The sequence below is a fragment of the Myripristis murdjan genome, chromosome 11 (genome assembly GCF_902150065.1).
Source record: "Myripristis murdjan chromosome 11, fMyrMur1.1, whole genome shotgun sequence".
NCBI classification, from domain to species: Eukaryota; Metazoa; Chordata; class Actinopteri; order Holocentriformes; family Holocentridae; genus Myripristis; species Myripristis murdjan.
Genome location: NC_043990.1, coordinates 31,738,202 through 31,762,325, shown reverse-complemented (window position 1 = coordinate 31,762,325; position 24,124 = coordinate 31,738,202). Strand labels below are relative to the sequence as shown.

General features: G+C 40.7%; 1 protein-coding gene across 13 annotated transcripts in view; it reads left to right on the top strand.

Moving 5' to 3' along the window:
• The window catches only part of LOC115367606 (uncharacterized), a 34,193-nt gene extending 20,683 nt beyond the window's left edge, over nt 1-13,510 (top strand). For 2 of the 13 annotated variants that reach the window (XR_003928930.1, XR_003928933.1), the window contains 3 exons: nt 2,031-2,123; nt 12,518-12,693; nt 13,089-13,227. Coding sequence is in view for 6 of the 13 variants with exons in the window: in XM_030063430.1 (XP_029919290.1) it covers nt 6,931-11,286 (4,356 nt within the window). In the remaining 7 variants the exon portion in view is untranslated. Of the gene's footprint in view, nt 1-2,030; nt 2,124-3,875; nt 3,934-6,895; nt 12,694-13,088; nt 13,228-13,495 lie in introns of those variants that run through there. The other 11 variants (XR_003928931.1, XR_003928937.1, XM_030063430.1 and 8 more) reach the window with 11 other exon arrangements.
• Nucleotides 13,511-24,124: the final 10,614 nt, after the last annotated feature.

Below are 24,124 nucleotides of genomic sequence, written 5' to 3'. Positions count from 1 at the left end.
TGAATTGTTTTTGTTATGAATGTCTTATCGGTACTCTCGGCACAGTGTGTCTCTGGAGAAGGCAAGGGTTTAGCTGGCACCTGTTGTTGTGGTTGTGCAGAGGACTTCTGAATGGAGAGCTTAACCTCTCCCAAAAAACAGTGGCAATTCGCAAGAAATGTTTCTGTGTGTTTTACCTCTTTCCCTGCTCTTCCTTTCCCTACTCTCCCTAATCCTCTCTGCCACACACCTGTTTCCTGCAACTTTTCTTTTGCCTGGGTCACACTTCTTGCTGCCTGTTGCCAAATGTAGGTAAATGCACTCAGTTCAGGTGGAGCGCTTTCGCACCCCCCAAACATTCCCCTCTCCTGCATTTCCCTCACCCAATACACAAACCTATCCATGGCTTTCTTTTCTTCCTCCTTTGGAACCTTTTTCTGCCATCTTGTCAAGGTTTCTAACAGCACCGAGCCCAGGGACCCGGGTTTGCAATCCTTCCATTTATCAACAACTTTTTGCGACATCTTTAAATGTAGACACGTGTCAACAGAGAGGGCAAATGGCTCAGCGCCCGAGTGGGGACCCGATTAAGAAGCTTCTACACGGAGCCTAGTGCTCTGTGCGCTTAATCGCTGGGGGTTCTCCCAGTCTATCCACTCGTTTTAATTCACCACCTCTGCAACACCTTAAGCTAGAAAATCCCCGTTCTAACCTGTTCCAATGCCCCCCTTGCAGAACTACTTGAGATCTGTATCAGGGCAGGAATTCTCGACCAGTCTCAACTGTTCGATACACTGCCACAGGCACAGTAAAATATCAATCAAGTAGGAAACCACCCCGCATTGGTATGAAAAACAACAGACCTTTCCCTGTGTCCTTATAGAGCTTTAGGCCTATTCTCTATAGCAATTGTGAGAGAAAAAAAAAATTCCCACTTCCAGTGGCCTCAGACGCAGCCTGGCAACGCCCCCAATGGTGTCGCACTCAGCAGCATCAAAATGTCTCCTGACACCAGACTATTTGGCAGTAATCCGGCCTCAGTTTATGTGGGACCTCTAGCGTCCTATAAAACTTCTCTTTTTTTCTTTTAGATTTACCAGTTTAATCTAGACTAGGACACTTATTCACTTTCCCTCACGTGAGTCTATGTGATTGATACTTTACATGTGACCATTCAGTTGATAAACACATACAGTTATGTATTTCCCCCCAAATTTATCACAATTTTTCAATCAGAGAGTAGCATTAATCAGACAATCTAATTTAGTATGACCAATGTGCAGAAATTTTTGATAGAAAAAGGTTTTCTGCTCACCTTTGTCTTAGGCGCCTGGAATTGTCTGAGAAAGGTTCTCCTCCAGCCGTCTCCGGCGGTCCCCAATGGGACACGGCCTCAGAGTCAGTCAATCCGGGTCACCGGCACCAATTGTTAGGACCCGATTCTTTTGTTGAATGCCCAAGGACAGACCGGAGTCAATCTTCAGCTCTCAGATATAATATTTATTTGGTCACATGTAAAGCAAAGCAGCGCTGGTCTCAGTGTGACAGAGCTCTCGCAGGATCTCAGTCAGAATGAGTGTCGATATCAGGAAATGGTACATATTTATGTTCTTGGGCTTGGGCCTGCCCCGTACATAGGTTGGACTTTAAACGCAACCGAGAGTAATTGGCCAGTTACCGGACATGGACAGGCCAACCACTGTCCATGCCTTGATCTCGGAATGTGTGATGCTATGTGTATGTATGTTGATTGGGCGTGTATCTAACGCAATAGACCTAACAAATAAGATAGAGAAAATATGTCTGGTTCCAGCTTTGTTTACCTTCTGCTAATAGCCAAGCTGTTCTGAATAATACAAGAAGCATTGAACTTTAACATGCATTGAATACTGCAAGAGACATGAACTATAAGGCCAATTATAACACTCCCGCCTTCTTATCTATCCGTTGGTCCAATTTACTTTACACCATTTTACATTATTTTATGGGGCTTTTAAGGACCCTTTTGATCTTTTAACAAGAGACTTTTCAAATTCATGGAATTCTTTTAGGACCCCTGAGAGCCTGTGCCTCCCGGAGTGCCCTCCTTTGGGACACTGCGACCCTAACCTAACCTCATAGAGTTGGAGTGGAATTTCATATAGGTCAGTGAAAGCTCTCTACATCAACACAGCCACAATTATTTCACACTGTTTGTCTTAAGTTATGTGTTCTTGTTTGCCTGTCTACTAAATTTGCTATATTTCACTTCAAAATGTATGCTGTAGAACTACTATTTATGTTAACAAGAAGGGATCCTGTTCACTTGTCAGGAAAGGAGTACTCTTGTATAAGTTCATTTTGGTCAGTCAGCAGAATCTTGTCAGGTTCTTGGTTCTCGGTTGTATTCTAAGAGCACTAAAAGCCTTCTCTTTATGTTTTAAGATACCTGTTTAAGTTACAGTTTTGTTTTGTTTTGTTTTCACACTAAAAATATATGCTTAAACCAATGTGGCAACACTTTAACTCATTGTAACTAAACCTTAAACACAGCGTGGCCATACCTTAGACACATGTGCTGCTTTGAACAGTGTTTGCTATTCTGCAGCACATTTCCTCCGGAACACCAAACACTATTTCATACAGTGTTACAATTGGCCGTATAGTTCAATGTTTCTTGCATTATCCAATGTATTACATAGTTCAGGGCAGCTTGGCTGCTAAGCAGAGGATAGACACAGCAGGAGCCAGATGTACTTTCTCTATCTTGTTATTTAGGTCTGTTGCATTAGATACAGGCCCAGTCAACATCCACACACTAGCATCACACATTCCGGGAACAAGGCATGGACAGTCATTGGCCTGTCCATGTCCAGGTAACTGGCCAATTATTCTCGGTTGCGTTTAAGTCCAACCTATGTACGGGGCAGGCCCAGCCCAAGAACATAAATGTGTATCATTTCCTGATATCGGGGCTCATTCTGACTGAGATCCTGCGGGAGCTCTGTCACACTGAGACCAGCGCTGCCTTGCTTTATATGTGACCATAATAAATATTGCATCAGAAAATTGAAGACTGACTCCGGTCTGTTCTTGGGCTTTCAACAAAAGAATCGGGACCTAACACAGAAGACACCTCGCTCAAACATGAAATCATGTGGTTACCATGGGGAAAACACTTATGTTCAAAATATAAAACACATCGGGTAATTAAAAAACCTGAGACACACACCTGAAAGCTCTTACTTAGAAAACTGAACACCAGTCAGTCAGGGCCTCAGCACTGCAAACAGGCCCCAGGTCAGCCATATTGAGTACTATGCAGGCATGGAGGCGCTGAGAGAAAGAGGCAGAGGAAGACATCGTCTGCGATGTGGACGAGATTTTGTGGCCAGACCCTAACAGACGACAGGATCCGCAGCAGAACCTTCTGCTACTTACTGTGCATAGTTTGATTTTATTGTATTGTTTTATTTTTGCTTTACATACTATGTTTTATATTGTTTTTTTGCTATTGTTTTATGTTTGCTTTACTGTACCGTAAAGTACAGTATATTGTATACAGTTTTGAGTTGACACCTTATATATTTTTATTTTTTGTTATTTTGGAAACAGTTGTTACTATGAAAAAGATGCTTAATTTCTACTTTGAGCTTTGCAAAATTCTTTTTGAAGAAATATATGAAAAGCAGTGAAATGCAGTGTTTTGTGTTCAATGTGTTATTGTGTTGCTGCTGATGTGAAAGTGTGTTCATATGGTGGAAATGTGTTTCCTTTTGTCATCAGAGTTACGTTTTGATAGAGGATTTTAAAGTTTTGATGACAGAGTTTCAGTTTGCCATAAATGTGAATGGTTTACAGTTTGTTTTTTTTTTCTTCGATTGCTTACACACTAAGAACATATGCTTAAACCACAGGTGTCAAACTCGTGCCATGGAGGGCCAAGAGGCTGCAGGTTTTCATTCCAACCAAAATGTGCGATATTGTGAAAAGCGGAATAATGTTATAGTTATCTATATTCTTGCAGTCTACGGAAAAAGTTTTGTCGTCAGAGGACTGTTACTAGCCTCAACATATGCTCAGTTAGACTGCTTCAAGCATGTAATGTCAAGACTGGTGTGAATAACGGTAAATCCCCTGTGCCCCTTCTGTGTTTGTTGGGACTCCTCTTTTTTGTGTGTAAAATGCAAATAAATTGTCTTTGACTGCCAACTAGTGGCCAGGGTTGGTAAGGGGAAGCTATATAAGGGAGGAGACTAACGCGCCCGGTAACCTGGCCTGTGCGCATATTCACCTGCGCATCCAGCATCTCATCCTTTTGTCTCCAGTGGGTTGGTGCGGCGTGTGCTGCTGGGTTTTCTTTGTATTGGCGATTTTTTTTGAGTAAGTTTCTCTTTTTCTTTTTTCTTCTCTTCCTTTTTGGATTATGTATTGTGCTTATGTATTGCTTTTGTGTCGATTGGGTTTTTGCAGTCTGTTTAAGTTTGTTTCATTGATTGTTAGGAGGTAGATGGGTTCACCGACTGGCGACTTCGGCCTTAAAGGAAATTAGCCCCCTTGGTAGAGTGGAATGAGGTAGGCTATGTTGATGTATTTCTAAGCTTTTACCCTTCAGCTCCATGTCTGGTTGTATTTTATTTTGAAGGATGCCGTGCACTCTATTTTTTATGCTTTGATTGAGTTTAAGAGTGACGAAATGTTTGTTTCATGTTTTTAACCTAAATTTCCTTTTTCTGTATTTCCCCTTTGTAGTTTTCACGGTGCCATGTCTATTAATAAAGTTAAGCACCCGTAAGGAATCTCGTCACGTCATTTATTGAACCAAGGGTCCGCTACAGTGAAAACTCAACCATTACGTCCGAGCCATCTTCCTTCATCACCTGATGTCAGCAGCCGACGCAGCCCATGCAGTCTACACCTTGGCACACATGCAAGATCAGTTAATGAACAGTAACCCTCTTCTAAAGGTACAGCCAAAAATGCAGTGAGAGACATTGGACTGAAATAATAAGGAAACGGGAGAAAGAAAATGGAGCAACGCACTGCATTTCTTCTCTGAGTTAAATGGCAAGAATAAACCTACAGTTTGTAATCAAAGGACTCAAGGGTTTAAGAGTTTTATTATATTTTCTGTCTTTAAATGATATATTTACAATGTCCTTTTAAATGAAAAGGTTGAAAGGGTAAAGTGCAATATAAGTTTTATAGTGTGTATGATATATTTGGTCAAAGAATTTGTGAATGTGTGAAGGCATCACCTTGTGAACTAAAAGAAGCATAACTCAGAATTTTGAATTTAAATCATTAATACATCAAGCCTCACAAATGTCACTCAAATCAGAAAGGATGGATAATGTTAAGGGTCAGTCATCCAGGTCTAGCTCCCGTGGAAGAGCTCTAACTGACAAGGGTAGGGAGCTGCGAGAGGAGAGGGCTAAACAACATGAGAAGGATTTCAGTAAGGCATACAACTCTTGGAAACAAATAGCAAGGGACTCTAGAATGAAACTGAAGGCATTTTGCACACTAGATGACCTCGACAGCATTCAGCAAAACATAAAAACCAAACATGACACAGTGCGTGATTTCTATGAGCCTATTAGACGCAACTGTACTTCCACCCCAGAAATTACTAAGAAAATGGATGCTTGCATCTCCCTCACAGCTGAGATCTGTGACCTTGCGTGTAGAAGAAAGGGAACTATTGAACATACATTTAATGATGAACTGGAAAAGGAGAGGGTGAGGGAGATACTAAGTAAAAAGAACTATGGCTCCATTTTTGGATATACCAACACAGAGACAGTAATCTCAGAGGCATCTTCAACACACTCCTCTGCCTCTAGTAAACAAGCCAAGACCAAAGCAGAGCCCTCAGTAAAGCTGGGAAAGGCGAAGGCAATGCAGAAAACAGACACATCCTCAGTTCACTCCTCTCTCTCCACAGTCTCTAGCAAACGAGCTGAGGCTGAAGCAGAGCTTTTAGTAAAGCTGGAAAAGGCAAAGGCAATGCAGAAAATACAAGCTCAACAAGCAAAATTGTGCCAAATGGAAAATGAATGGAAACAGAGTGAAGCAAAAATGTTGGCAGAAATAAAGCATAAGGAGGCTGAAATGCACTTAAAACGAGAAGAGGAGAAGTTGAGGTTAAAACAGCTAGAAGCTGAAAATGAGGTGAAAGTAGCAGCAGCCCGGGTGAGAGCCTATAAAAATCTTGAAGGCAGCATGAAGAATCATGAAGAAGAGAGTGAGCCTGCTGAGACTCACTCTATGCATCAAAGGGTGGAGTCCGGCTATCCTCTAAACCCACGGGCCATACCATTCCAACCTCTGACACCTCCTGAAATAACAAGTCAAGACACAGTCAGTCTTGCCCAAGCTATTGTAAGCTCTTTAAGTGTAAGCAGGCTGTCTCCCCCTGAACCGATAACATTCTCTGGTGACCCTTTAAAATTTATTGACTGGAAGATTTCCTTTATGGCCCTTATTGACCAGAAGCCCCTCCCGGTTTGTGAAAAGATGCTGTATCTTAAACACTATCTTGCGGGAGAAGCACGTAAGGCTGTGGAGGGATTCTTTTACAGGAATTCTGAAGATGCCTATCACAGCGCTTTGGCATTGTTGCAGGAAAGATATGGAAATCCTTTCATCGTTCAAAAGGCCTTCCGTGACAAACTTTTGAAATGGCCCAAAATCAGTGGAAGTGACCCTACAGCCCTCAGAGAATTTGCAGATTTCTTAAAGGGCTGTGCTGAGGCTATGCCCCATGTTAAAGGGCTAACCATCTTAAATGACTGTGAGGAAAATCATAAACTACTCAAGAAATTACCAGACTGGATTGTGCACAGATGGAGCAGAATCGTTGTAGATGAGTTGGATGCATCTGGTGATTATCCAAGCTTTTCTCATTTTGCAGATTTTATGCAAAAGGAAGCCCGGATAGTATGCAATCCCATTGCCTCCCCATTTCTGATGAACTCCAAAGTAATGGACGACAGAATACCCAAAAGGGCAAATACTCTGAATACAACCACCCAATCTAATAACTCCTCTGTTGTGGTACATAAATCAACCTATTCTAAATCAAAACCACCTTGCCCAGTCTGTGAGGATGAAATGCATGGCATAGCTAAGTGCCCTACCTTTGCAGAAAGAACTACTGAAGATAAAAGGGCATTTATTCGGGAAAATCAACTTTGCTTTGGCTGCCTGTGGAAGGGACATGTCATGAAGGATTGCAAAAGGCGACACACATGTAGTTCATGTGGTCGACGTCATCCGACCTGCCTGCATGAAGAGAAGGGGGCTGCAGCTGTGGCAGCCTTGGAGCCAAATCCTACTTCCACAGAAGATGCCAGAGGTCAGGAAGCCCACAATGCATTGTCCCACGCTGTGACTCAAAGTTCTTCCTCCACTTCGAATATTGTACCTGTATTTTTGTCATCAGTGAAAGACCCAAATAGAGAGCTACTCACCTACGCGTTACTCGACACGCAGAGTGACACAACGTTTATTTTGGAAGATATGCTCAAAGAACTTAATGTGAACGCATCATCTGTTCAATTGAAGCTAAGCACAATGACGGCTGTCAACACTGTCATAGCAAGCAAGATTGTCCATGGTCTGCAAGTTAGAGGAATTCACTCTGAAACCCATGTTCAGCTACATAAGGCTTACTCTAGGGATTTCATCCCAGTGGACAGATCTCATATCCCGACCGCCAAGACAGCACTTCAGTGGCCACACTTGAGACATCTGGCAGACAAACTTTCACCACTGCAAGACTGTGAAGTGGGACTGCTGATTGGATATGATTGTCCATTAGCATTAGCACCGTTGGAGGTCATCAGAGGCGATGGGAATGAACCTTTTGCACAGAGAACCGAGCTTGGGTGGAGTATAACAGGATCCTCCAATCCCCATCTCGACAGACTGGGAAACCAGAGCTTTGTACATAGAGTTGCAGTGAAGGAAATGCCAACGCCATCAGCCGCTGACGTTCTTAAAATTCTTGAATCAGACTTTAATGAGAAGGGAGACGAAGACAGGTATGTGTCACAGGACGATGTCCGCTTCATTCAACTCCTTAGTGACAACATAAACCAGAGAGGAGATGGACATTATGAGCTCCCCCTCCCCTTTAAGAGCAGTACTCCTCCCTCACTACCAAATAACAAAAGGCTGGCTATTGTTCGCCTGCAACATTTAAGGAGAAAATTAAAGAACAATAAACAATATTATGATCATTATAAGGCCTTTATGGAGGAAATTATCAGCAGAGGGGATGCGGAGCCAGCCCCCCCCATGGCTGAGGGAGATGTTGTGTGGTACATACCTCATCATGGTGTATACCACCCGCAAAAACCAGACAAGTTAAGGGTAGTTTTTGATTGCTCAGCAAAGTTTCGTGGAGTCTCCCTCAATGACACACTCTTGACTGGTCCAGACCTAATTAACTCACTGGTGGGAGTCCTTTGTCGCTTCCGGAAAGAGGCTGTGGCTGTGGTATGTGATGTTGAAAGGATGTTTCACCAGTTTTTTGTTCCACCCAGAGTACGGAACTATCTGAGGTTTCTATGGTGGGAGCACGGAGATTTGGAAACAGAACCCCAAGAATACCAGATGGCTGTTCATCTTTTTGGGGCCGCCTCATCGCCTGGCTGTGCCAACTTCGGTCTTAAGTATTTAGCACAGCAACACAAATCCGCTCATCCTTCAGCCTCGGCCTTTGTCGAGAAGAACTTTTATGTAGACGACGGCTTGACCAGTGTCTCTTCGATCAAGGAAGCCAAGGACTTGATTGTTGAAGCACAAAGATTGTGCAAAAGGGGAGGTTTGCATTTGCATAAGTTCAACTCAAATATGCAGGAAGTTCTTGACTGTGTTGATCCTTCAGAAAGGGCAGCAACTGCTAAATCCTATGATCTCAGTCTAGATGTGACACCAGTTGGGTGTGCACTTGGCATTCAGTGGTCATTAGAAGATGACACCTTCAGTTTCAATGTCAACTTCAAGGACCAACCAGCTACTCGCCGGGGTGTTCTCTCCGTTATTGCCTCCCTGTACGACCCACTGGGCTTTGTCTCCCCTTTTGCCCTGCTTGGGAAGTGTATTTTACAGGAGCTGTGCCGTATGGGTAAGGGATGGGATGAGCCCCTTCCTGAGGATGTATACTTAAGGTGGGAGGAGTGGAAAAGTGGTCTCCAAAAACTGAGAGAAGTAAAGATTCCCAGATGCTATCACCCATACAACTTTGGTGACATCATGAGGATAGAACTGCACCACTTCTCGGATGCCAGTAATGTTGGTTATGGTGCATGTTCCTATGTTAGGTATATCAATGACAGGAATGAAATCTACTGTAGCCTTGTGATGGCTAAGGCAAGAGTAGCGCCCACAAAAATGATGAGCATTCCAAGACTGGAACTTTCTGCTGCTGTAGTCTCTGCCAGAACAAGTGCCATGTTGAAAACTGAACTGGAAATGAAAATTGATGAGGAGTTCTTTTGGACTGACTCCCAAGTCGTGCTGGCATACATCCATAATGACTCAAGAAGGTTTCATGTGTTTGTCGCAAATCGCCTTCAAGTGATAAAGGACAGAACAGATCCCTGTCAGTGGCATTATGTTGACACATTAGAGAATCCAGCTGACCATGCCTCCAGAGGCCTTCATGTCTCCGACCTCTCTTCGACAACCTGGATGTCAGGACCTAAATTCCTGTGGGAGCAAGAAGTGAAACCTAGATCTAACTTCTTCACTGAACTGCTGGTTGGGGACCCTGAAGTTAGAGCGGTTCAAGTGAATGTAGCCACTACCACCACCAATGACTTTAACAACATGCTCGGCAGTTTGAGTCGATTTTCATCTTGGATGAAACTCCTCAAGGTTGTTGCGAGAATTAAGAGGCTGGCATCCAAGCGAGGCCATCACAGTAATCATGTGACTATTGAAGAACGAGAAAGAGCGGCTGAGGCGGTCATTAAGCTCGCTCAGCACCAAGCATTCTCCCACGAGATGAAAACACTTGAAAGAGGAGGTAGTCTCCCTAGTTCCAGCCCTCTTTTCCGCCTTGACCCTATTGTGGATAAGGGCCTTCTTCGGATTGGTGGGAGGCTGAAGCAATCATCCCTCAGTCAAGAATTAAAACACCCAGTCATTCTTCCAAAAAACTCTCACATTACTAAGCTCATCATGTCATACTACCATGACAGAATTTGTCATCAAGGCCGAGGCCAAACCCAAATGGAGCTCAGAGCCAATGGGTTCTGGCTTATTGGTGGGAGTAAATCTGTCGCCAAGCTGATATACAATTGTGTGAAGTGTAGGAAACTTCGACGCCCAGTAGAGGAGCAACGTATGGCTGAGCTTCCGAAGGAACGAGTCGAGATGTCAGCTCCATTTACATATTGTGGCATGGATGTGTTTGGCCCATTCATCATCAAGAGAGCACGCAAGGAATACAAGAGGTATGGACTGATCCTAACTTGCCTCTCTTCCCGAGCTGTTCATATTGAAATGTTGGAGGATCTGTCTACAGACACATTTATCAATGCTTTGAGGTGTTTCATTAGCCTTAGAGGAGCTGTACGTCAACTCCATTGTGATCATGGCACAAACTTTGTAGGAGCCAGAAATGAGCTCAGAGAGGCACTTAAGCAGTGTGACATGACTCAACTTGAGGTTTACATGGCAGAGAAACAATGTGAGTTCATCTTCAACGCCCCTGCAGCAAGCCATGCGGGTGGTGTTTGGGAACGCCAAATCCGGACTGTTAGAAATGTATTGAATGCCACTCTTTCTCTCTGTCCTGGCAGACTTGATGATGCGTCACTTCGAACTTTGTTCTATGAGGCCATGGCCATTGTTAACAGCCGCCCACTAAATACAGATGGAATCAATGATCCCACATCACTGGAGCCCTTGACACCCAACCATCTCATTCTGATGAAATCTAAAGTCGCTCTCCCACCTCCTGGAAAGTTTGTAAGGGAAGACATGTATGCAACAAAGCGGTGGCGGCGGGTGCAATATTTGATTGAACAGTTTTGGAGTCGCTGGAGGAAGGAATACCTCTTGAATATTACTATACGACAGAAGTGGCATGTGCCTCGGCGCAACCTTAAAGTTAATGATGTCATCATTATCAAGGATGATTTTCTCCCCAGAAACCAGTGGCTGTTAGGACGAGTGGTTGAGCCTATTCAAGGAGAGGATGGCCTAGTGCGTAGGGTCAAAGTGCAAGTGGGAGATCGAAAATCATCAGGGAAACTTTTAATTGTTGAAAGACCTATCCAGAAGTTAGTGCTCCTTTTAGAGGGTGAGTGACTTGGTGTATTCTATTATCATGCTAACCTGTTGGTATTGGTGGTTTAATGCAAGAATGTTAAACTTATGAACTTGAGCCTTTCAAATTTTGCCACATAATATGTAAAAATCATGTATGATTCTTGTGGTGTTAAATTCATCATAACATGATTGGTGGGAGTGTGAATAACGGTAAATCCCCTGTGCCCCTTCTGTGTTTGTTGGGACTCCTCTTTTTTGTGTGTAAAATGCAAATAAATTGTCTTTGACTGCCAACTAGTGGCCAGGGTTGGTAAGGGGAAGCTATATAAGGGAGGAGACTAACGCGCCCGGTAACCTGGCCTGTGCGCATATTCACCTGCGCATCCAGCATCTCATCCTTTTGTCTCCAGTGGGTTGGTGCGGCGTGTGCTGCTGGGTTTTCTTTGTATTGGCGATTTTTTTTGAGTAAGTTTCTCTTTTTCTTTTTTCTTCTCTTCCTTTTTGGATTATGTATTGTGCTTATGTATTGCTTTTGTGTCGATTGGGTTTTTGCAGTCTGTTTAAGTTTGTTTCATTGATTGTTAGGAGGTAGATGGGTTCACCGACTGGCGACTTCGGCCTTAAAGGAAATTAGCCCCCTTGGTAGAGTGGAATGAGGTAGGCTACGTTGATGTATTTCTAAGCTTTTACCCTTCAGCTCCATGTCTGGTTGTATTTTATTTTGAAGGATGCCGTGCACTCTATTTTTTATGCTTTGATTGAGTTTAAGAGTGACGAAATGTTTGTTTCATGTTTTTAACCTAAATTTCCTTTTTCTGTATTTCCCCTTTGTAGTTTTCACGGTGCCATGTCTATTAATAAAGTTAAGCACCCGTAAGGAATCTCGTCACGTCATTTATTGAACCAAGGGTCCGCTACAACTGGTAACATGTAATCGATGCTGACAAAGTAGGCCTAAGGTTTTGTGATGTTTTGAGCAGAGGTGTTTATCATAACAGCGCCCTGTCATTTATTTTTCACAATATAATGTACTTACCTCGCTATAATTCAGCATAAATATGTCTGTCTATATCAATAATGTTTTAGTCAGTTTAGTCAAAATTTGGGGCAGTGTTGTGTAAATGATACTGTTCTCCAGCTCCACATTAGTCACATGATACAAATGACTTATGTTTTATGCACTTGAAAGGGTTAGGCCAAGCTTACTTCTTATCCACCTCTGCTTGTCCACTTACATTTTGGTGAAATGTTCACTTTTTTCCTTGGATAGGTGCTCCTGTGGAAACTGTGCTACCATGCCCACAGAAGCTGAGAATATCTGCTGTCTGGAGATACCACAGGTAGTATCGCCATACCCAACGAGAAAACTGGAACGGGGATGGCCAATACTGCATCTGTGTACGGTGCTGGGTCCACAAAGACTTTACGGCTGAGAGGAATACACCAGTATGTTATGCTTTGCAAAATGTTATAGTTTGTATCTAAATCAAAGATATTACGTAGCCTTGCTTTGCTTCAGTGGGCATAATCTTACAACTGTAATAACGTGACAAATATAAGTACCGTACAGTTAAATAAATTGATTTAGCTATTTTTTTTATTTGTATAGTTTTTCCATAAGCAGGTGGTGTGTAAATTATTTATGTATTCACAGGAGTCATTTCTGTAGACACTTTCAAGCATTTATTGACATCAAATAATTTACATATAAGTAATACCAGTGATAATCATACCACGGGGCCAGCCTAGCAGGCAATGCACATAAGAAGAAGAGAAAAAAAAGTGTGACACACAATAAAAAAATATTTGCAAGACTAAATATCCTGTCAAATTGTTTGGAGTTGTTACAGGTATCCAGCATATCGCAGCTTCGTGAGCTGGTGCTGGGGCTTCCTGGGGCGCAGAATCCGGGTCGTCATTCCAGCTTGTGTGGTCGATCGCATCCGCACGGAGTTTCCTGATGCTGAAGGCCACTGCGTGGGACTTAAACTGGCCCTCGATTGAACCGGGACACATAGCTGGCAATGACCTCCTCCTTGTCAGGCCGCTCGAACTGTGCAGTTAGGTCCTCTGGAACGGGGATGGCCAATACTGCATCTGTGTATGGTGCTGGGTCCGCAAAGACAACATACCCTGTTTTATAAAATACATGCACAAACACTTTACCTTTTTTTTCACAATGACTGAAAGTGTTCCTCTAAATACCTCCTGACATTTGACACTTTATCTAATTTATTGTTTTTATAAGGTTGTTTTTTTGTGTGTTTTAGTTTTTACTGTTATTTTATGTTGAAATTCGTATAACATGTAAGAGCAATACCTAATACAACAGGCCCAAAACATATGTTTTGGTTGAAAAATAAAAAAAAGAAACACTTACGGAATGTCGGGTCTGTCTTTAGTGGTTTAGCTCTGCATTCTCCCTTCATGGCCTTTGGAAAGTGGACCTTGAAGAGGGGTACATCTTCAAGTGTAGTCTGGCATGTAACATCTCTTGATGCAGGAAACTGTATGGATGCACTTGATGTGCTGGCCTGTATAGAGGAAACGGTTACACCAACATTTTCTCAAATATGTAGTTATAACAGCTCCAAGCAGTGCAAAAATTACGACAACAAATGCACACAATTATAAAAAGTAATGTTATACAGGACTATTTCACTTCCGGTGTAAATTGTATTGTAACATAACCAAAGCTTGTAAATCCAATAAATGTTGCATGTGCAAAATGTATATTCTATTCCCTTTCACATATTCCCTACTGTAACTCCGCGCTTATCTATACGTGAGACATTAAGACAACAATGTAACATGATATACTGAGTCGGGGAAGGGAGCGGTGGTAGCGAAAAACCATTGAATCCGAGAAATAAAACTTTATTTATGACAAGCCCAAACACCTACCCTTATCTCTGCAAAGCCTTTTTGTCTAAATGCAGCCTTATCAGTTTGATTTTGCAGACACAAACACCTCTCAGGTTAGCCTCAACTGTAGCGGCTAACATCAGGTTACTGAAATTTACGTTAGCAGCTTGGTACTAACCAAAGTTACACGATCATACCGAGCAGAAGAACTGCGTACAACCAGGGCCATTAGCTTTTCGGAAAAGTACCACGGGAGATATCTATCAAGCACTAACATTTAAGCAATAAGCCCCTTGAAGCCGTGGGTTACAGTGATTTTACAACGCCCCTCAGCCGTTGTTATTGCTTAAGCAACACACAGTTTAGTGACGACTGCGGTCGTAGCGTCCATAACAACAACAGCTGAGAGTACGTTAGCTACACTGTGATACAACATTAGCCACACAGAAAGCACCATTAAAAGTGGCCACATGCATCCAAATTACAAATAACGCTGTGTGTATAGAGCTAGCTTCAAATTACATATACGTTCACAAAGCTTCTCCTCAACGTCCTCTGGTATTATTTACTGTTGCGTATTAACCTAACTAGTATAAGGAAGCTATGTTACCAACAGTAACTTACGTTAGCTGCCATGCTAAAACCACATTCAACAGGCTATCACGCTAAATAGGCTTATACAGTAAAGCAACATAAAGCGGTAAAACTTACAGCTCCCACGTTTGTAGTTGGGTCACGGACAGTTGGTACCGATCCATGCTTTATCTTCAGATTCTTAGCGAATCCTGATTTGTACTGGCCCTCGTTGACAAAGCAGTGCGCAGTGAAATGGTGAGCACATACAACAATTTAGGAATTGTTGTGAGTACATTTCCATCCACTGGGTCTTCAAAACCTCTGACGAAGGAGGTAGAAATAGACTTTTGTGCTCGCTTGTGCAGCCAACAACAGAGCAGCTTCCGTGCTTTGCTCGTATCTTCGACATGATTGTTTGCGATCGATTGACCGGCGTTTGCGAGGGGAGTTTCTGAGGGCAGGGCAAACATTTCTCTGGGGCGATGGCACCAAGGCCGGATTATGCTTACAGGGGCGAGTCGTATAGGTGCGGGTACTTGCGCACCTCCTCGGCCAGGCGTTCTTCCGCGAGATCCAGCATTCTCCAAAGTTTTCAAACACAATTTCAAAACGGCCTGCTTGAGCACACATTTTCTGAAAGGTGGAGCAAGCAAGAGAGAGAGAGACGATAAACTTTTTTTTTTTTTTATTTTGGGGGGGTTTGTAAACAGGCTAGGGGACACATATTATTGTTAGAAAACCACTCAAAAGTGAATTTTCTTAATATGGGACCTTTAAACACAGCATGGCCATACCTTAGACACATGTGCTGCTTTGAACTGTGTTTGCTATTCTACAACACACTTCCTCCATAACACTAGACACTATTTCATACAGAAGACACCTCGCTCAAAAATTAAATAATGTGGTGACATTGGGAAAACACTTAGGCCTATGTTCAAAATATAAAACACATCGGGTAACCTGAGACACACACATGAAAGCACTTACTTAGAAAAGTGAAAACCAGTCAGTCAGGGCCGAAGCACTACAAACAGGCCCCAGGTCAGCCATGTTGAGTACTTTGCAAGCATGGAGGCGGTGAGAGAAAGAGGCACAGGAGGACATTGTATTCGATGAGGATGAGATGTGGCTGTGCGTAGTTTGATTTTGTTGTATTGTTTTATTTTTGCTTTACATACTATGTATGTATGTTTATTTATGTTTGTCAACCATGGTTTCAAAACAGTAAATACATAGGCCTAATGAGAGGTGCTCTGCCCAAAATAACACATTTTGTTTACAAAAGGCTCTTACCATGACAAAACCTTTCAAACATGCAGCAAAAGCATATTTTGTCACCACCCAACACAACTAATCCAGCCGCTCACTCACTTCATACTCAACACCAAAATGCAACATACCCTTTTCAGTCTGAGCAGGTTCAACCTTACTTTCTTCTGCGTGTATTGCAGTCATATTTTTTTTTTGACAATTTACATCGTTACATATTGTAAAGCAAGTACCAAAAGCCAATATTTCCCTCAAACAACTCAACTTATGCCCAAATTAGTAGATTCCTTCAATCAGCTCTACTGTACTGTAACACAGCTGACAGCAGAATACAAAGTACAGCTATCAGTTTGAACAAGGTTCTCCTGTGTGCTACACATTCAAATGTGAACTTACTGTAAAGAATTGCATCCAAACTCAGAAAGACTTTGAAGTGAAATTTTACTGTATTGATGGAAAAAACTGAAATACTGTAATTCACATACAGTATTACACAGAAAAACTCAAAGGAGTTGAAAAAAAAAATACAGAATACAATTTACAGGCCCTTTTTTTGTAGATGCATACTGATTGATTGGTGAATGGTGATTTGTGGAAAGGGTAGTGATGCAGGTGCACTAGTGATTTCATAGTAATGCAGGTGCAAAAGAGTGTGGAAAATGTGTGAATCCAATGAAAAGGTATGAACAGCCATTTACAAAAGAAAACTTCTGCTGTGGTTTGGAGGTGAAGTTGACAACAAAGTGGATCCCAGTTTCATTATACTGGAAAAAGTGATTGAAAAAACTGTACTGTAAAGTACAATATAATGTATACTGTATACAGTTGACAGAGTTGACACCTTTCGTATTTATTTTTAGTTTTTGGTTATTTTGGAAACAGTTGTTACTGTGAAAAAGATGCTTAATTTCTATTTTGAGCTTTGCAGAACTATTTTTGAAGAAATAAATGAAAAGCAGTAAAAAATGCAGTGTTTTGTGTTAAGTATATTATTGTGTTGCTTGCTGCTGTGAAAGTGTGTTCATATGATGGAAATGTGTATCCTTTTGTCATCAGAGTTACATTTTGACAGGATTGTTAAGTTTTGACTGAGTTTCAGTTTGCCATAAATGTGAATGGTTTATTTCCAGGTGTTGTGTCTTATTTGTGTTGTGCTTAGAGTTTTGGCACAATGAGCGAAGCATTTGCAAAATGAGTTCAAGCAATCAAAAAAAACAAAAAAAAAAACAAAACTGTATTTCCAGGTGTTGTGCCTTATTTGCTTGTGTTTAGAATTTTGGCACAGTGAGCAAAGCATTTCCAAAATGAGTTCAAGCAATCGCAAAAAAACTGTAATTTAAAAACGCTTGCTTTTAAACACTGAAATTTGGATTATCAAACTGTTAAAATTTGAACATGGGTGTCTGAGCTGTTGTTTGTGAGGGACAGGCACTGGTGAGCCTGTGATTTCATAGCATGGTGGATTGCTGTTATTTTTCAATCTCACTGACAAATTGTGCATTTTGTATCAAAAATAAGATAAGATAAGAGATAAGATAAGATATTCCTTTATTAGTCCCACGGTGGGGAAATTTCACGCATCACAGCAGCAAAGTGGATAGCAAGATAAAAAATATAAAAATGCAGATAAATGCAGATAAAAATGCAGTGATGCTCACAATTTTTAGATTCATCATTCCACCAAGGTTATTAAAAAGTTTATTAGTGTTATCATATTTGATGAGTGAATAGACTGCCTTGCTCTGGTAGGCGTACTTTCTAATTTCTAACTGTACTGGAAAAAACGATTTGTTTTGTATCAAAAAATGAAGTATGTCAGTTGGTGCTGCCTTTTTAAATAAATCTTGGGTTGCGTCTTGTGTGTGAGTTTTTGTGTGTGTGTGTGTGCGTGTGTGTGTGTGTGTGTGTGTGTGTGAGAGAGAGAGAGAGAGAGAGGCGGTTGATATTCATTTAATTCTCTTAATATATATTTTTTTCTATATGCAGTAACACTAGCAGCGCCCCTCCAGAAGATGGCGCCATAGGCTAGCCTTAACCGCCTATGCACAGAGCCGGCCCTTTGTGTGTGTGTGTGTGTGTGTGTGAGAGAGAGAGAGAGAGAGAGAGAGAGGCAGTTGATATTCATTTTTTAACTAAATGCAGTAAGTGCATTATCATTAACTAGTATTCATTCTCAAACTTAGGTATTAAACCACAGACAGTGAATTCTTGTAGCATCTATTGACACATTAACAAATTACTTCACAACCACTCCCAGTAAACATTAAAGTACAACTTCTGAAATACTGTGCTGGCGCATGTGGAGCTGAACAGAAGAGTCTTTCTTTGAATTTAGGCCTTAGTCAGAATATTGAAATCATGAGGTCAAAACACCTACACCATTAGTTGAGGTAATTTACCTATGAATCTGGAATTTTTACAATATGTAAACTTCTTACATTAGTTTAGACTAAGCTATTTGTTATTTATTTAAACCCAGCAGGGTTTGAAAGATCAACAACCTCTGAATTTCTATGTTTTGCCGATATTTTTTACATATATTATATTGGACTGAATGGGTTTAAAAGGTGTTTCCTAATATCTTGACAATTTATTTGACAATATACATTTTAATTTTAGGCTTTAACACAATCTTGGCTCTTCAGTAAGTAATGTTTGAGTGGCATCAATGAAGCCATGTTCAATTTTACAGCTATAAAAATCACCACATACCTTTTACCTCATGTGAACTACATTTGTGTAAGATTTTAGACCTGTGGCTTAACATTTATAGGAGCTTGTAAATTTTATTTTGTGGTGTTACTGGTATCCCTAAAACTTAACCCTGATCCACTGCACTGCCGGTTGGGTGGATTTTAACAGGTAAATCAAAATCACAGACATCATTTTCATCCTCTTCTTCATCACCATCATCATCATCCATATTTGCATGGATGTCATCTAATTGGTCATCCTTGTCTATCTTTTGTAACATAATAGTTGAAGTGTTAATAATTTAGTTAATTCATAGTTGATTGATTGATTTGAAAGCTGCTAAAAAGTATTATTATTATTTACAGTTTAAAAAGAGTAAAAAGAATTTATATTTATGTTTGACATTTGCACTACAGTTGTTATTGATGCACTAAGTTGACTTTTGAAGGTGATTTGACCTATTTTCTATTGTATTGAACGAGAAACTGCTAAGAGACTGCATTTACCATAATGCATTGCAGCTAAACCAGGAAGTGACATTTTAGATTTGCCGCGAATTGTGTTTGTTGTTATACAGTTTCAGTGTTGAACAGATTCATGCCAAGTGATGTATGGAGAAAAGATAACCTTTTGCGTGTTTTGTATGCACCCAATATTTCTATATAAAGCTCCGTTTAAGTTCCGTATTCCGTCGTCCTGTCAAGTCACTCTGAAGGTAGTTATTCTACACTGTCTCCTCTTCAGCCAAGACATAAATGAAGGCATTAGGGATGATATCACCCTCAAACCACAGTGGTTCTAACTTGCCATTTTCAGAGCTGACATGAAACCTATGGACAAGATGGGATGAGATTTCTGGGTAGTGTGCATGAACCCTCGTCCAGGTGGATACTTGGAAGTTGGCTCTTTTCATGTGCAACAAGAGGACCCTCTAAAGCAGGTGTTCAATTCAAGTTTTAGAAGGTCTGGTTACTCAAAGTTCCTCTCTAACAAAGGTCCAAGCCATCATATCTAATTTTTTATATGTCTATTCATACGTGTTGGTACAATTCAAATTCCCGTCCCCAGCCAGTCTCACATTAGACACAAGTAGTGTTGCAAAGGAGTGGAAAGTTTCCGAAAATTCCCGTGGGAATTTTCGCTCTGGAATATTGGAAATTTTCAGAAGATTTTTGCTGTCACTTTTTTTTTCAATTTTTCCGAAAATTCCCGGGAAAATTCGGCTCGGGAATTTTCTTTTTTTTTTCTTGTCATCAATTTGAATGAGGTTTTTAAAAAGTTTCCATGGAAATTTAAGCTTTTAAGAAATTAAGAAATTTCATTTTTGTTGTTGTTAACTTAAGGTGAATGGGGCAAAAATAAACAATAATCAATACAAATGAATGTCAACATCAATATCACGATTTTGGAAATGGAAACCCTAATCTCCTGAACTCAGGACTCACCTCTAACCCAAAGGCCACAATGCCAGCATACTGTAAAACATCATCCCCTTACCCAAGTGTGTGAAATAAAACTTAAATATAAAACTTAAATATAAAACTTAAATATAAACAGTTAACTTTGCATTTTGGTGGAAACAAATATGTTGCATGATTCAATATTCAGCTGTGCACCATGATTCACATATGCAAATAATTTCAAGCGCATTTGATCATCATCAATCAGTAGCCTATACTCCACTAGGCTACAGCACTTCCACTGAGACAGACGATCATCACATCAGCATCACGGTTCAATTTCCTGCATTTCTATGCATTTTAATGGGTAGTTTGAACCACTTCATGTGCACACCTTAACAATAGTACTGCACACAGTCCTATGCCTGAATTAATAGCCTACACCTCTTACTAACGCTGTATAACTGCTGGTCGTTGTATTAATATCCTACAACAGAACAGACATAGGATTATTATAAAGAGAAAATTCGTTGCACACGGGTGATACCATTAATATCTTAATGTAGAATATTTACATAAAACGCCCCGATGGATCAGGTTAATTTCATTTGAACAACAGATTTCCTGAGCATTTATATGCGCTACGCAAACTTCAATCCACATGATAAAAATTAATCCACGGACCACCAAAGTAACGTTTGACTGTTTAATTAAATCAACTTAAAATTACTCTGGCATGGTTGAAGGAGGTGTGCTCCAGTACGGTACGGGCGCTCATGCACAAGCACATGCACGGTCACGCACGCAGCGCACGAACGTGGATATGACGTAAATCATGCTGTCCTCCTGCTTCCGCAAAATTGTTTAATGCGCGCAGCGCGATTGATTGCGAATTGCGGCATTGCACAATCAATAATCAGCTGATAATAATAATCAACCAGATCTGTCAGACCTGACCGGGTGGCCACGCACACCGTGCGGTGCTGGCTGGCACCGAGCAGGCACGGCTCCCCCAAAATTTCACAATGTTTCGAATGTAACATGTTTGCATGCATATCTGCTTATAACAAACCAAAATGTTTATTATGTATATATGTATATGACCGGGTGAATGCAGTGAATATAAATTCCCGAAAATTCCCCCAAAATTCCCGTTTATTCCCGTTAATTCCCATTAATTTCCGAAAATTCCCATGGAAATTTTCCAACTTTGAAAATTCTGGGAATTTTGCAACACTAGACACAAGTAAGACAAAATAAATAAGCAGGCCTACTCACAAATAAAAGTATCAAAATGAGTTTCCCTTAAAGATAAATTTAAAAAGAAATGGAAATAAAATACCACTTACATCAGTCCTTGTCTGAACAAAACTGGGTCTTAATCCTGAGCATTTATCAGTAATCTACCAGTAACATAAAGTGCCTGTTGCAAAACTGAGGTAACATTAGGTGGTATGAAAACACAGTAGTTTTACTGAATGAAAAACAAAGTGATTATTTTGAACAATACAAATTAATCTTTATCACATCTTTTTCCTTTTTCCTTTTCTCCTACATGTGATTTAAATAATGCACAGGGTTAGACAAGGCACAGAGACACAGGAGTCACAACAAACCACAACATTAGAACAGGTTTGCAAACTGTTTGATGGTTTGGGTGGAACCGGAACTGGGTCCACTAACTAGTGACCTCTGCCTTAAAACCTGGATTATTAGCTGCATCTGCAGTCTGTAGTGTGCTCGTGAGGACATCAAAAAAAAAAAAAAAATGCTCTGTAAGATTACATATTTCCCGGCTTTTATCAGACACTGGTCACAGGTCTGGCTAGAACGGTCACTTGGTCCATACCCGGATCGGGTCCACCATTTGGTGATGTCTAAGGTAATAAATGAACATCTCTGATCTGATGTGCTATTCCACCTCAACAATTGTTGGGCTCTTCGCAAAAACCGACAAAGCACAAGGGATGTTGAGAATTCACAGCTCCCTTCTCCTAGCCAGTGTGGTCTCAGTTGAGACAATTACATTTCACTGCTGCTGTACCCGTACATTCATGCATGTGACGAATAAATCTTGAACTTGAACTTGAACTTGAGATGGGATTTCCTAATTCTACATCAACAATGTGCCCTAGACAATGAACGCTGCATCAGAGTGCATCTTCAGACGTCTACATACTTCAGCTGAAACAATATTTAGCACAGACACTTATGTTTATGTTTCACCTACAGTATGTTTCCCTTATTATTTATGTTTTTTTATTTATCATAATCAGCTGGGAGGGATCATAGAGGTTGTGGTGGACAATTATTATTCTCTTTTACAATTAATGGGCTGAATTTTCATCAGCCTTCAGACTGTGAAGCATTCCTCACAAATGATGAAAAGAAATTACTCATTCATTTTTACTTCTCACAGCACCTGAAAAGCTTCAACTTCTAAGTATGCATCTGGAAAAGGGCTCATGAACATAACCCAGAAATCCTGTCCCCTCTTGACTATGGATTTCAAGTCAAGTCTGAAAATGGCAAGCTAGAACCACTATGGTTCGAGGGTGACATCATCCCCAAAGCCCTCGCTGATGTCTTGGCTGAAGAAGAAATAGGGGATGATCTAGTTGATGAACTCCATACAAATATGGATGACAATGAGAAAGAGAATAAAAATGATGCATATGATGATGATTACGTGCACACTCAACTGCAATATTCCTAACTATTGATGCTTGGCTTCTTAATCACACGGTAGTAATTTTATTATGTATTGTAACTGTATACTACTGGAGCGTATTGGTTCCGTCAAGCTATCTGTGCATACAGCATAAAAATATTTTGAATGCCATTTAAAAGCACGTTTTCCTACTGTAGTATTCACTTTCATGGTCTTCACTTCAGATAGCAGTAGTAGCAGTACATATAAAAAATATTGTTAGATGCAAGAAATATAGTTTCCCCTCGTCTCGCAGGCCAGTGACTGAAAATTCTGTTTTCTCTGATCTGAGGAATAATGAAGAATTTTGGCCACAGCAAGTGAAATTTTCAAGATAGAAAGGATATCTTGGGCTCAAATTGAAGCTTATGAACTTGGAAAGTTTTCTAGATACAAATGAGGCAGTGATACTCACCATAAAGTGCTGTGATTTATTCATTTTTTATGAGAATTTGCTTAGTGGACAGTCATTTTTTGTTGTTGTTGTTGTTTTGGGGATGTTGTGGGTGATATTTTAAAATGGAATGGCAGCAGGTCCCATAATCTTATTTTGCTACTTTCCCCTTTGTTTCAGGATACTCCTTGCCAAATTCCATACTTAATTATTAATAATGTAAAATATTAATCCATGTTAGAATACATTGTAAAGACAGAGTAGATCATGCATTGTAAAGATAAAGCCACTTTGGAGTGTGGTGGCAATTCTGTACAGAGGCAAAAGGCTGAGACTCAGATTTTCCATAACAGGAGCAGGATCAGCAATGTGAGAGAGGAGAGGAGAGGGAGAGAAACAAGGTGCCTTGACACTTTAGAGCAGCACTGAGGGTGGGGGAGGGGGAGGCACTGACCAACCTGTAGACCCTCAGTGCCAAGTTTTCTCTTTTACAATGAGATGACAGAGCTAAAATATCAAAATCATTGTCAGTCTATCCTAAACATTGTCTGAATATGCCTGTTTCATATTAAATCATTTTTCACAAAGAACAAAACTTTAATATTTTATTTTTTCTAAATTTATATTTTAATTTTAATAATATCTACTATCTGCTGTAAAACATGTTATACTCTCAGTTAAAAATAAACAACAGGAAAAAAAAGTGCAGAGTTCTGTTGGGCTGTTTCTCAGACTGAATTCATGCCATATTACTTGTCCCTCAGTCCCTGAAAATTTCATGTGTCTATCTCTATTAGGAATGAAGTTATGAGGCTCAAAAATGACAGAAAAAACATGAACAAATTATAGCTGCTGCGCAGCGATGGGTTGGGTCCGGGCATTTTTAGGCAATTCTAAGCAACAAGTAGATGATTGATTGACGCACCTGATAAGAAAGGGGCAGGACACAGGCCTGGAGGGGACAGA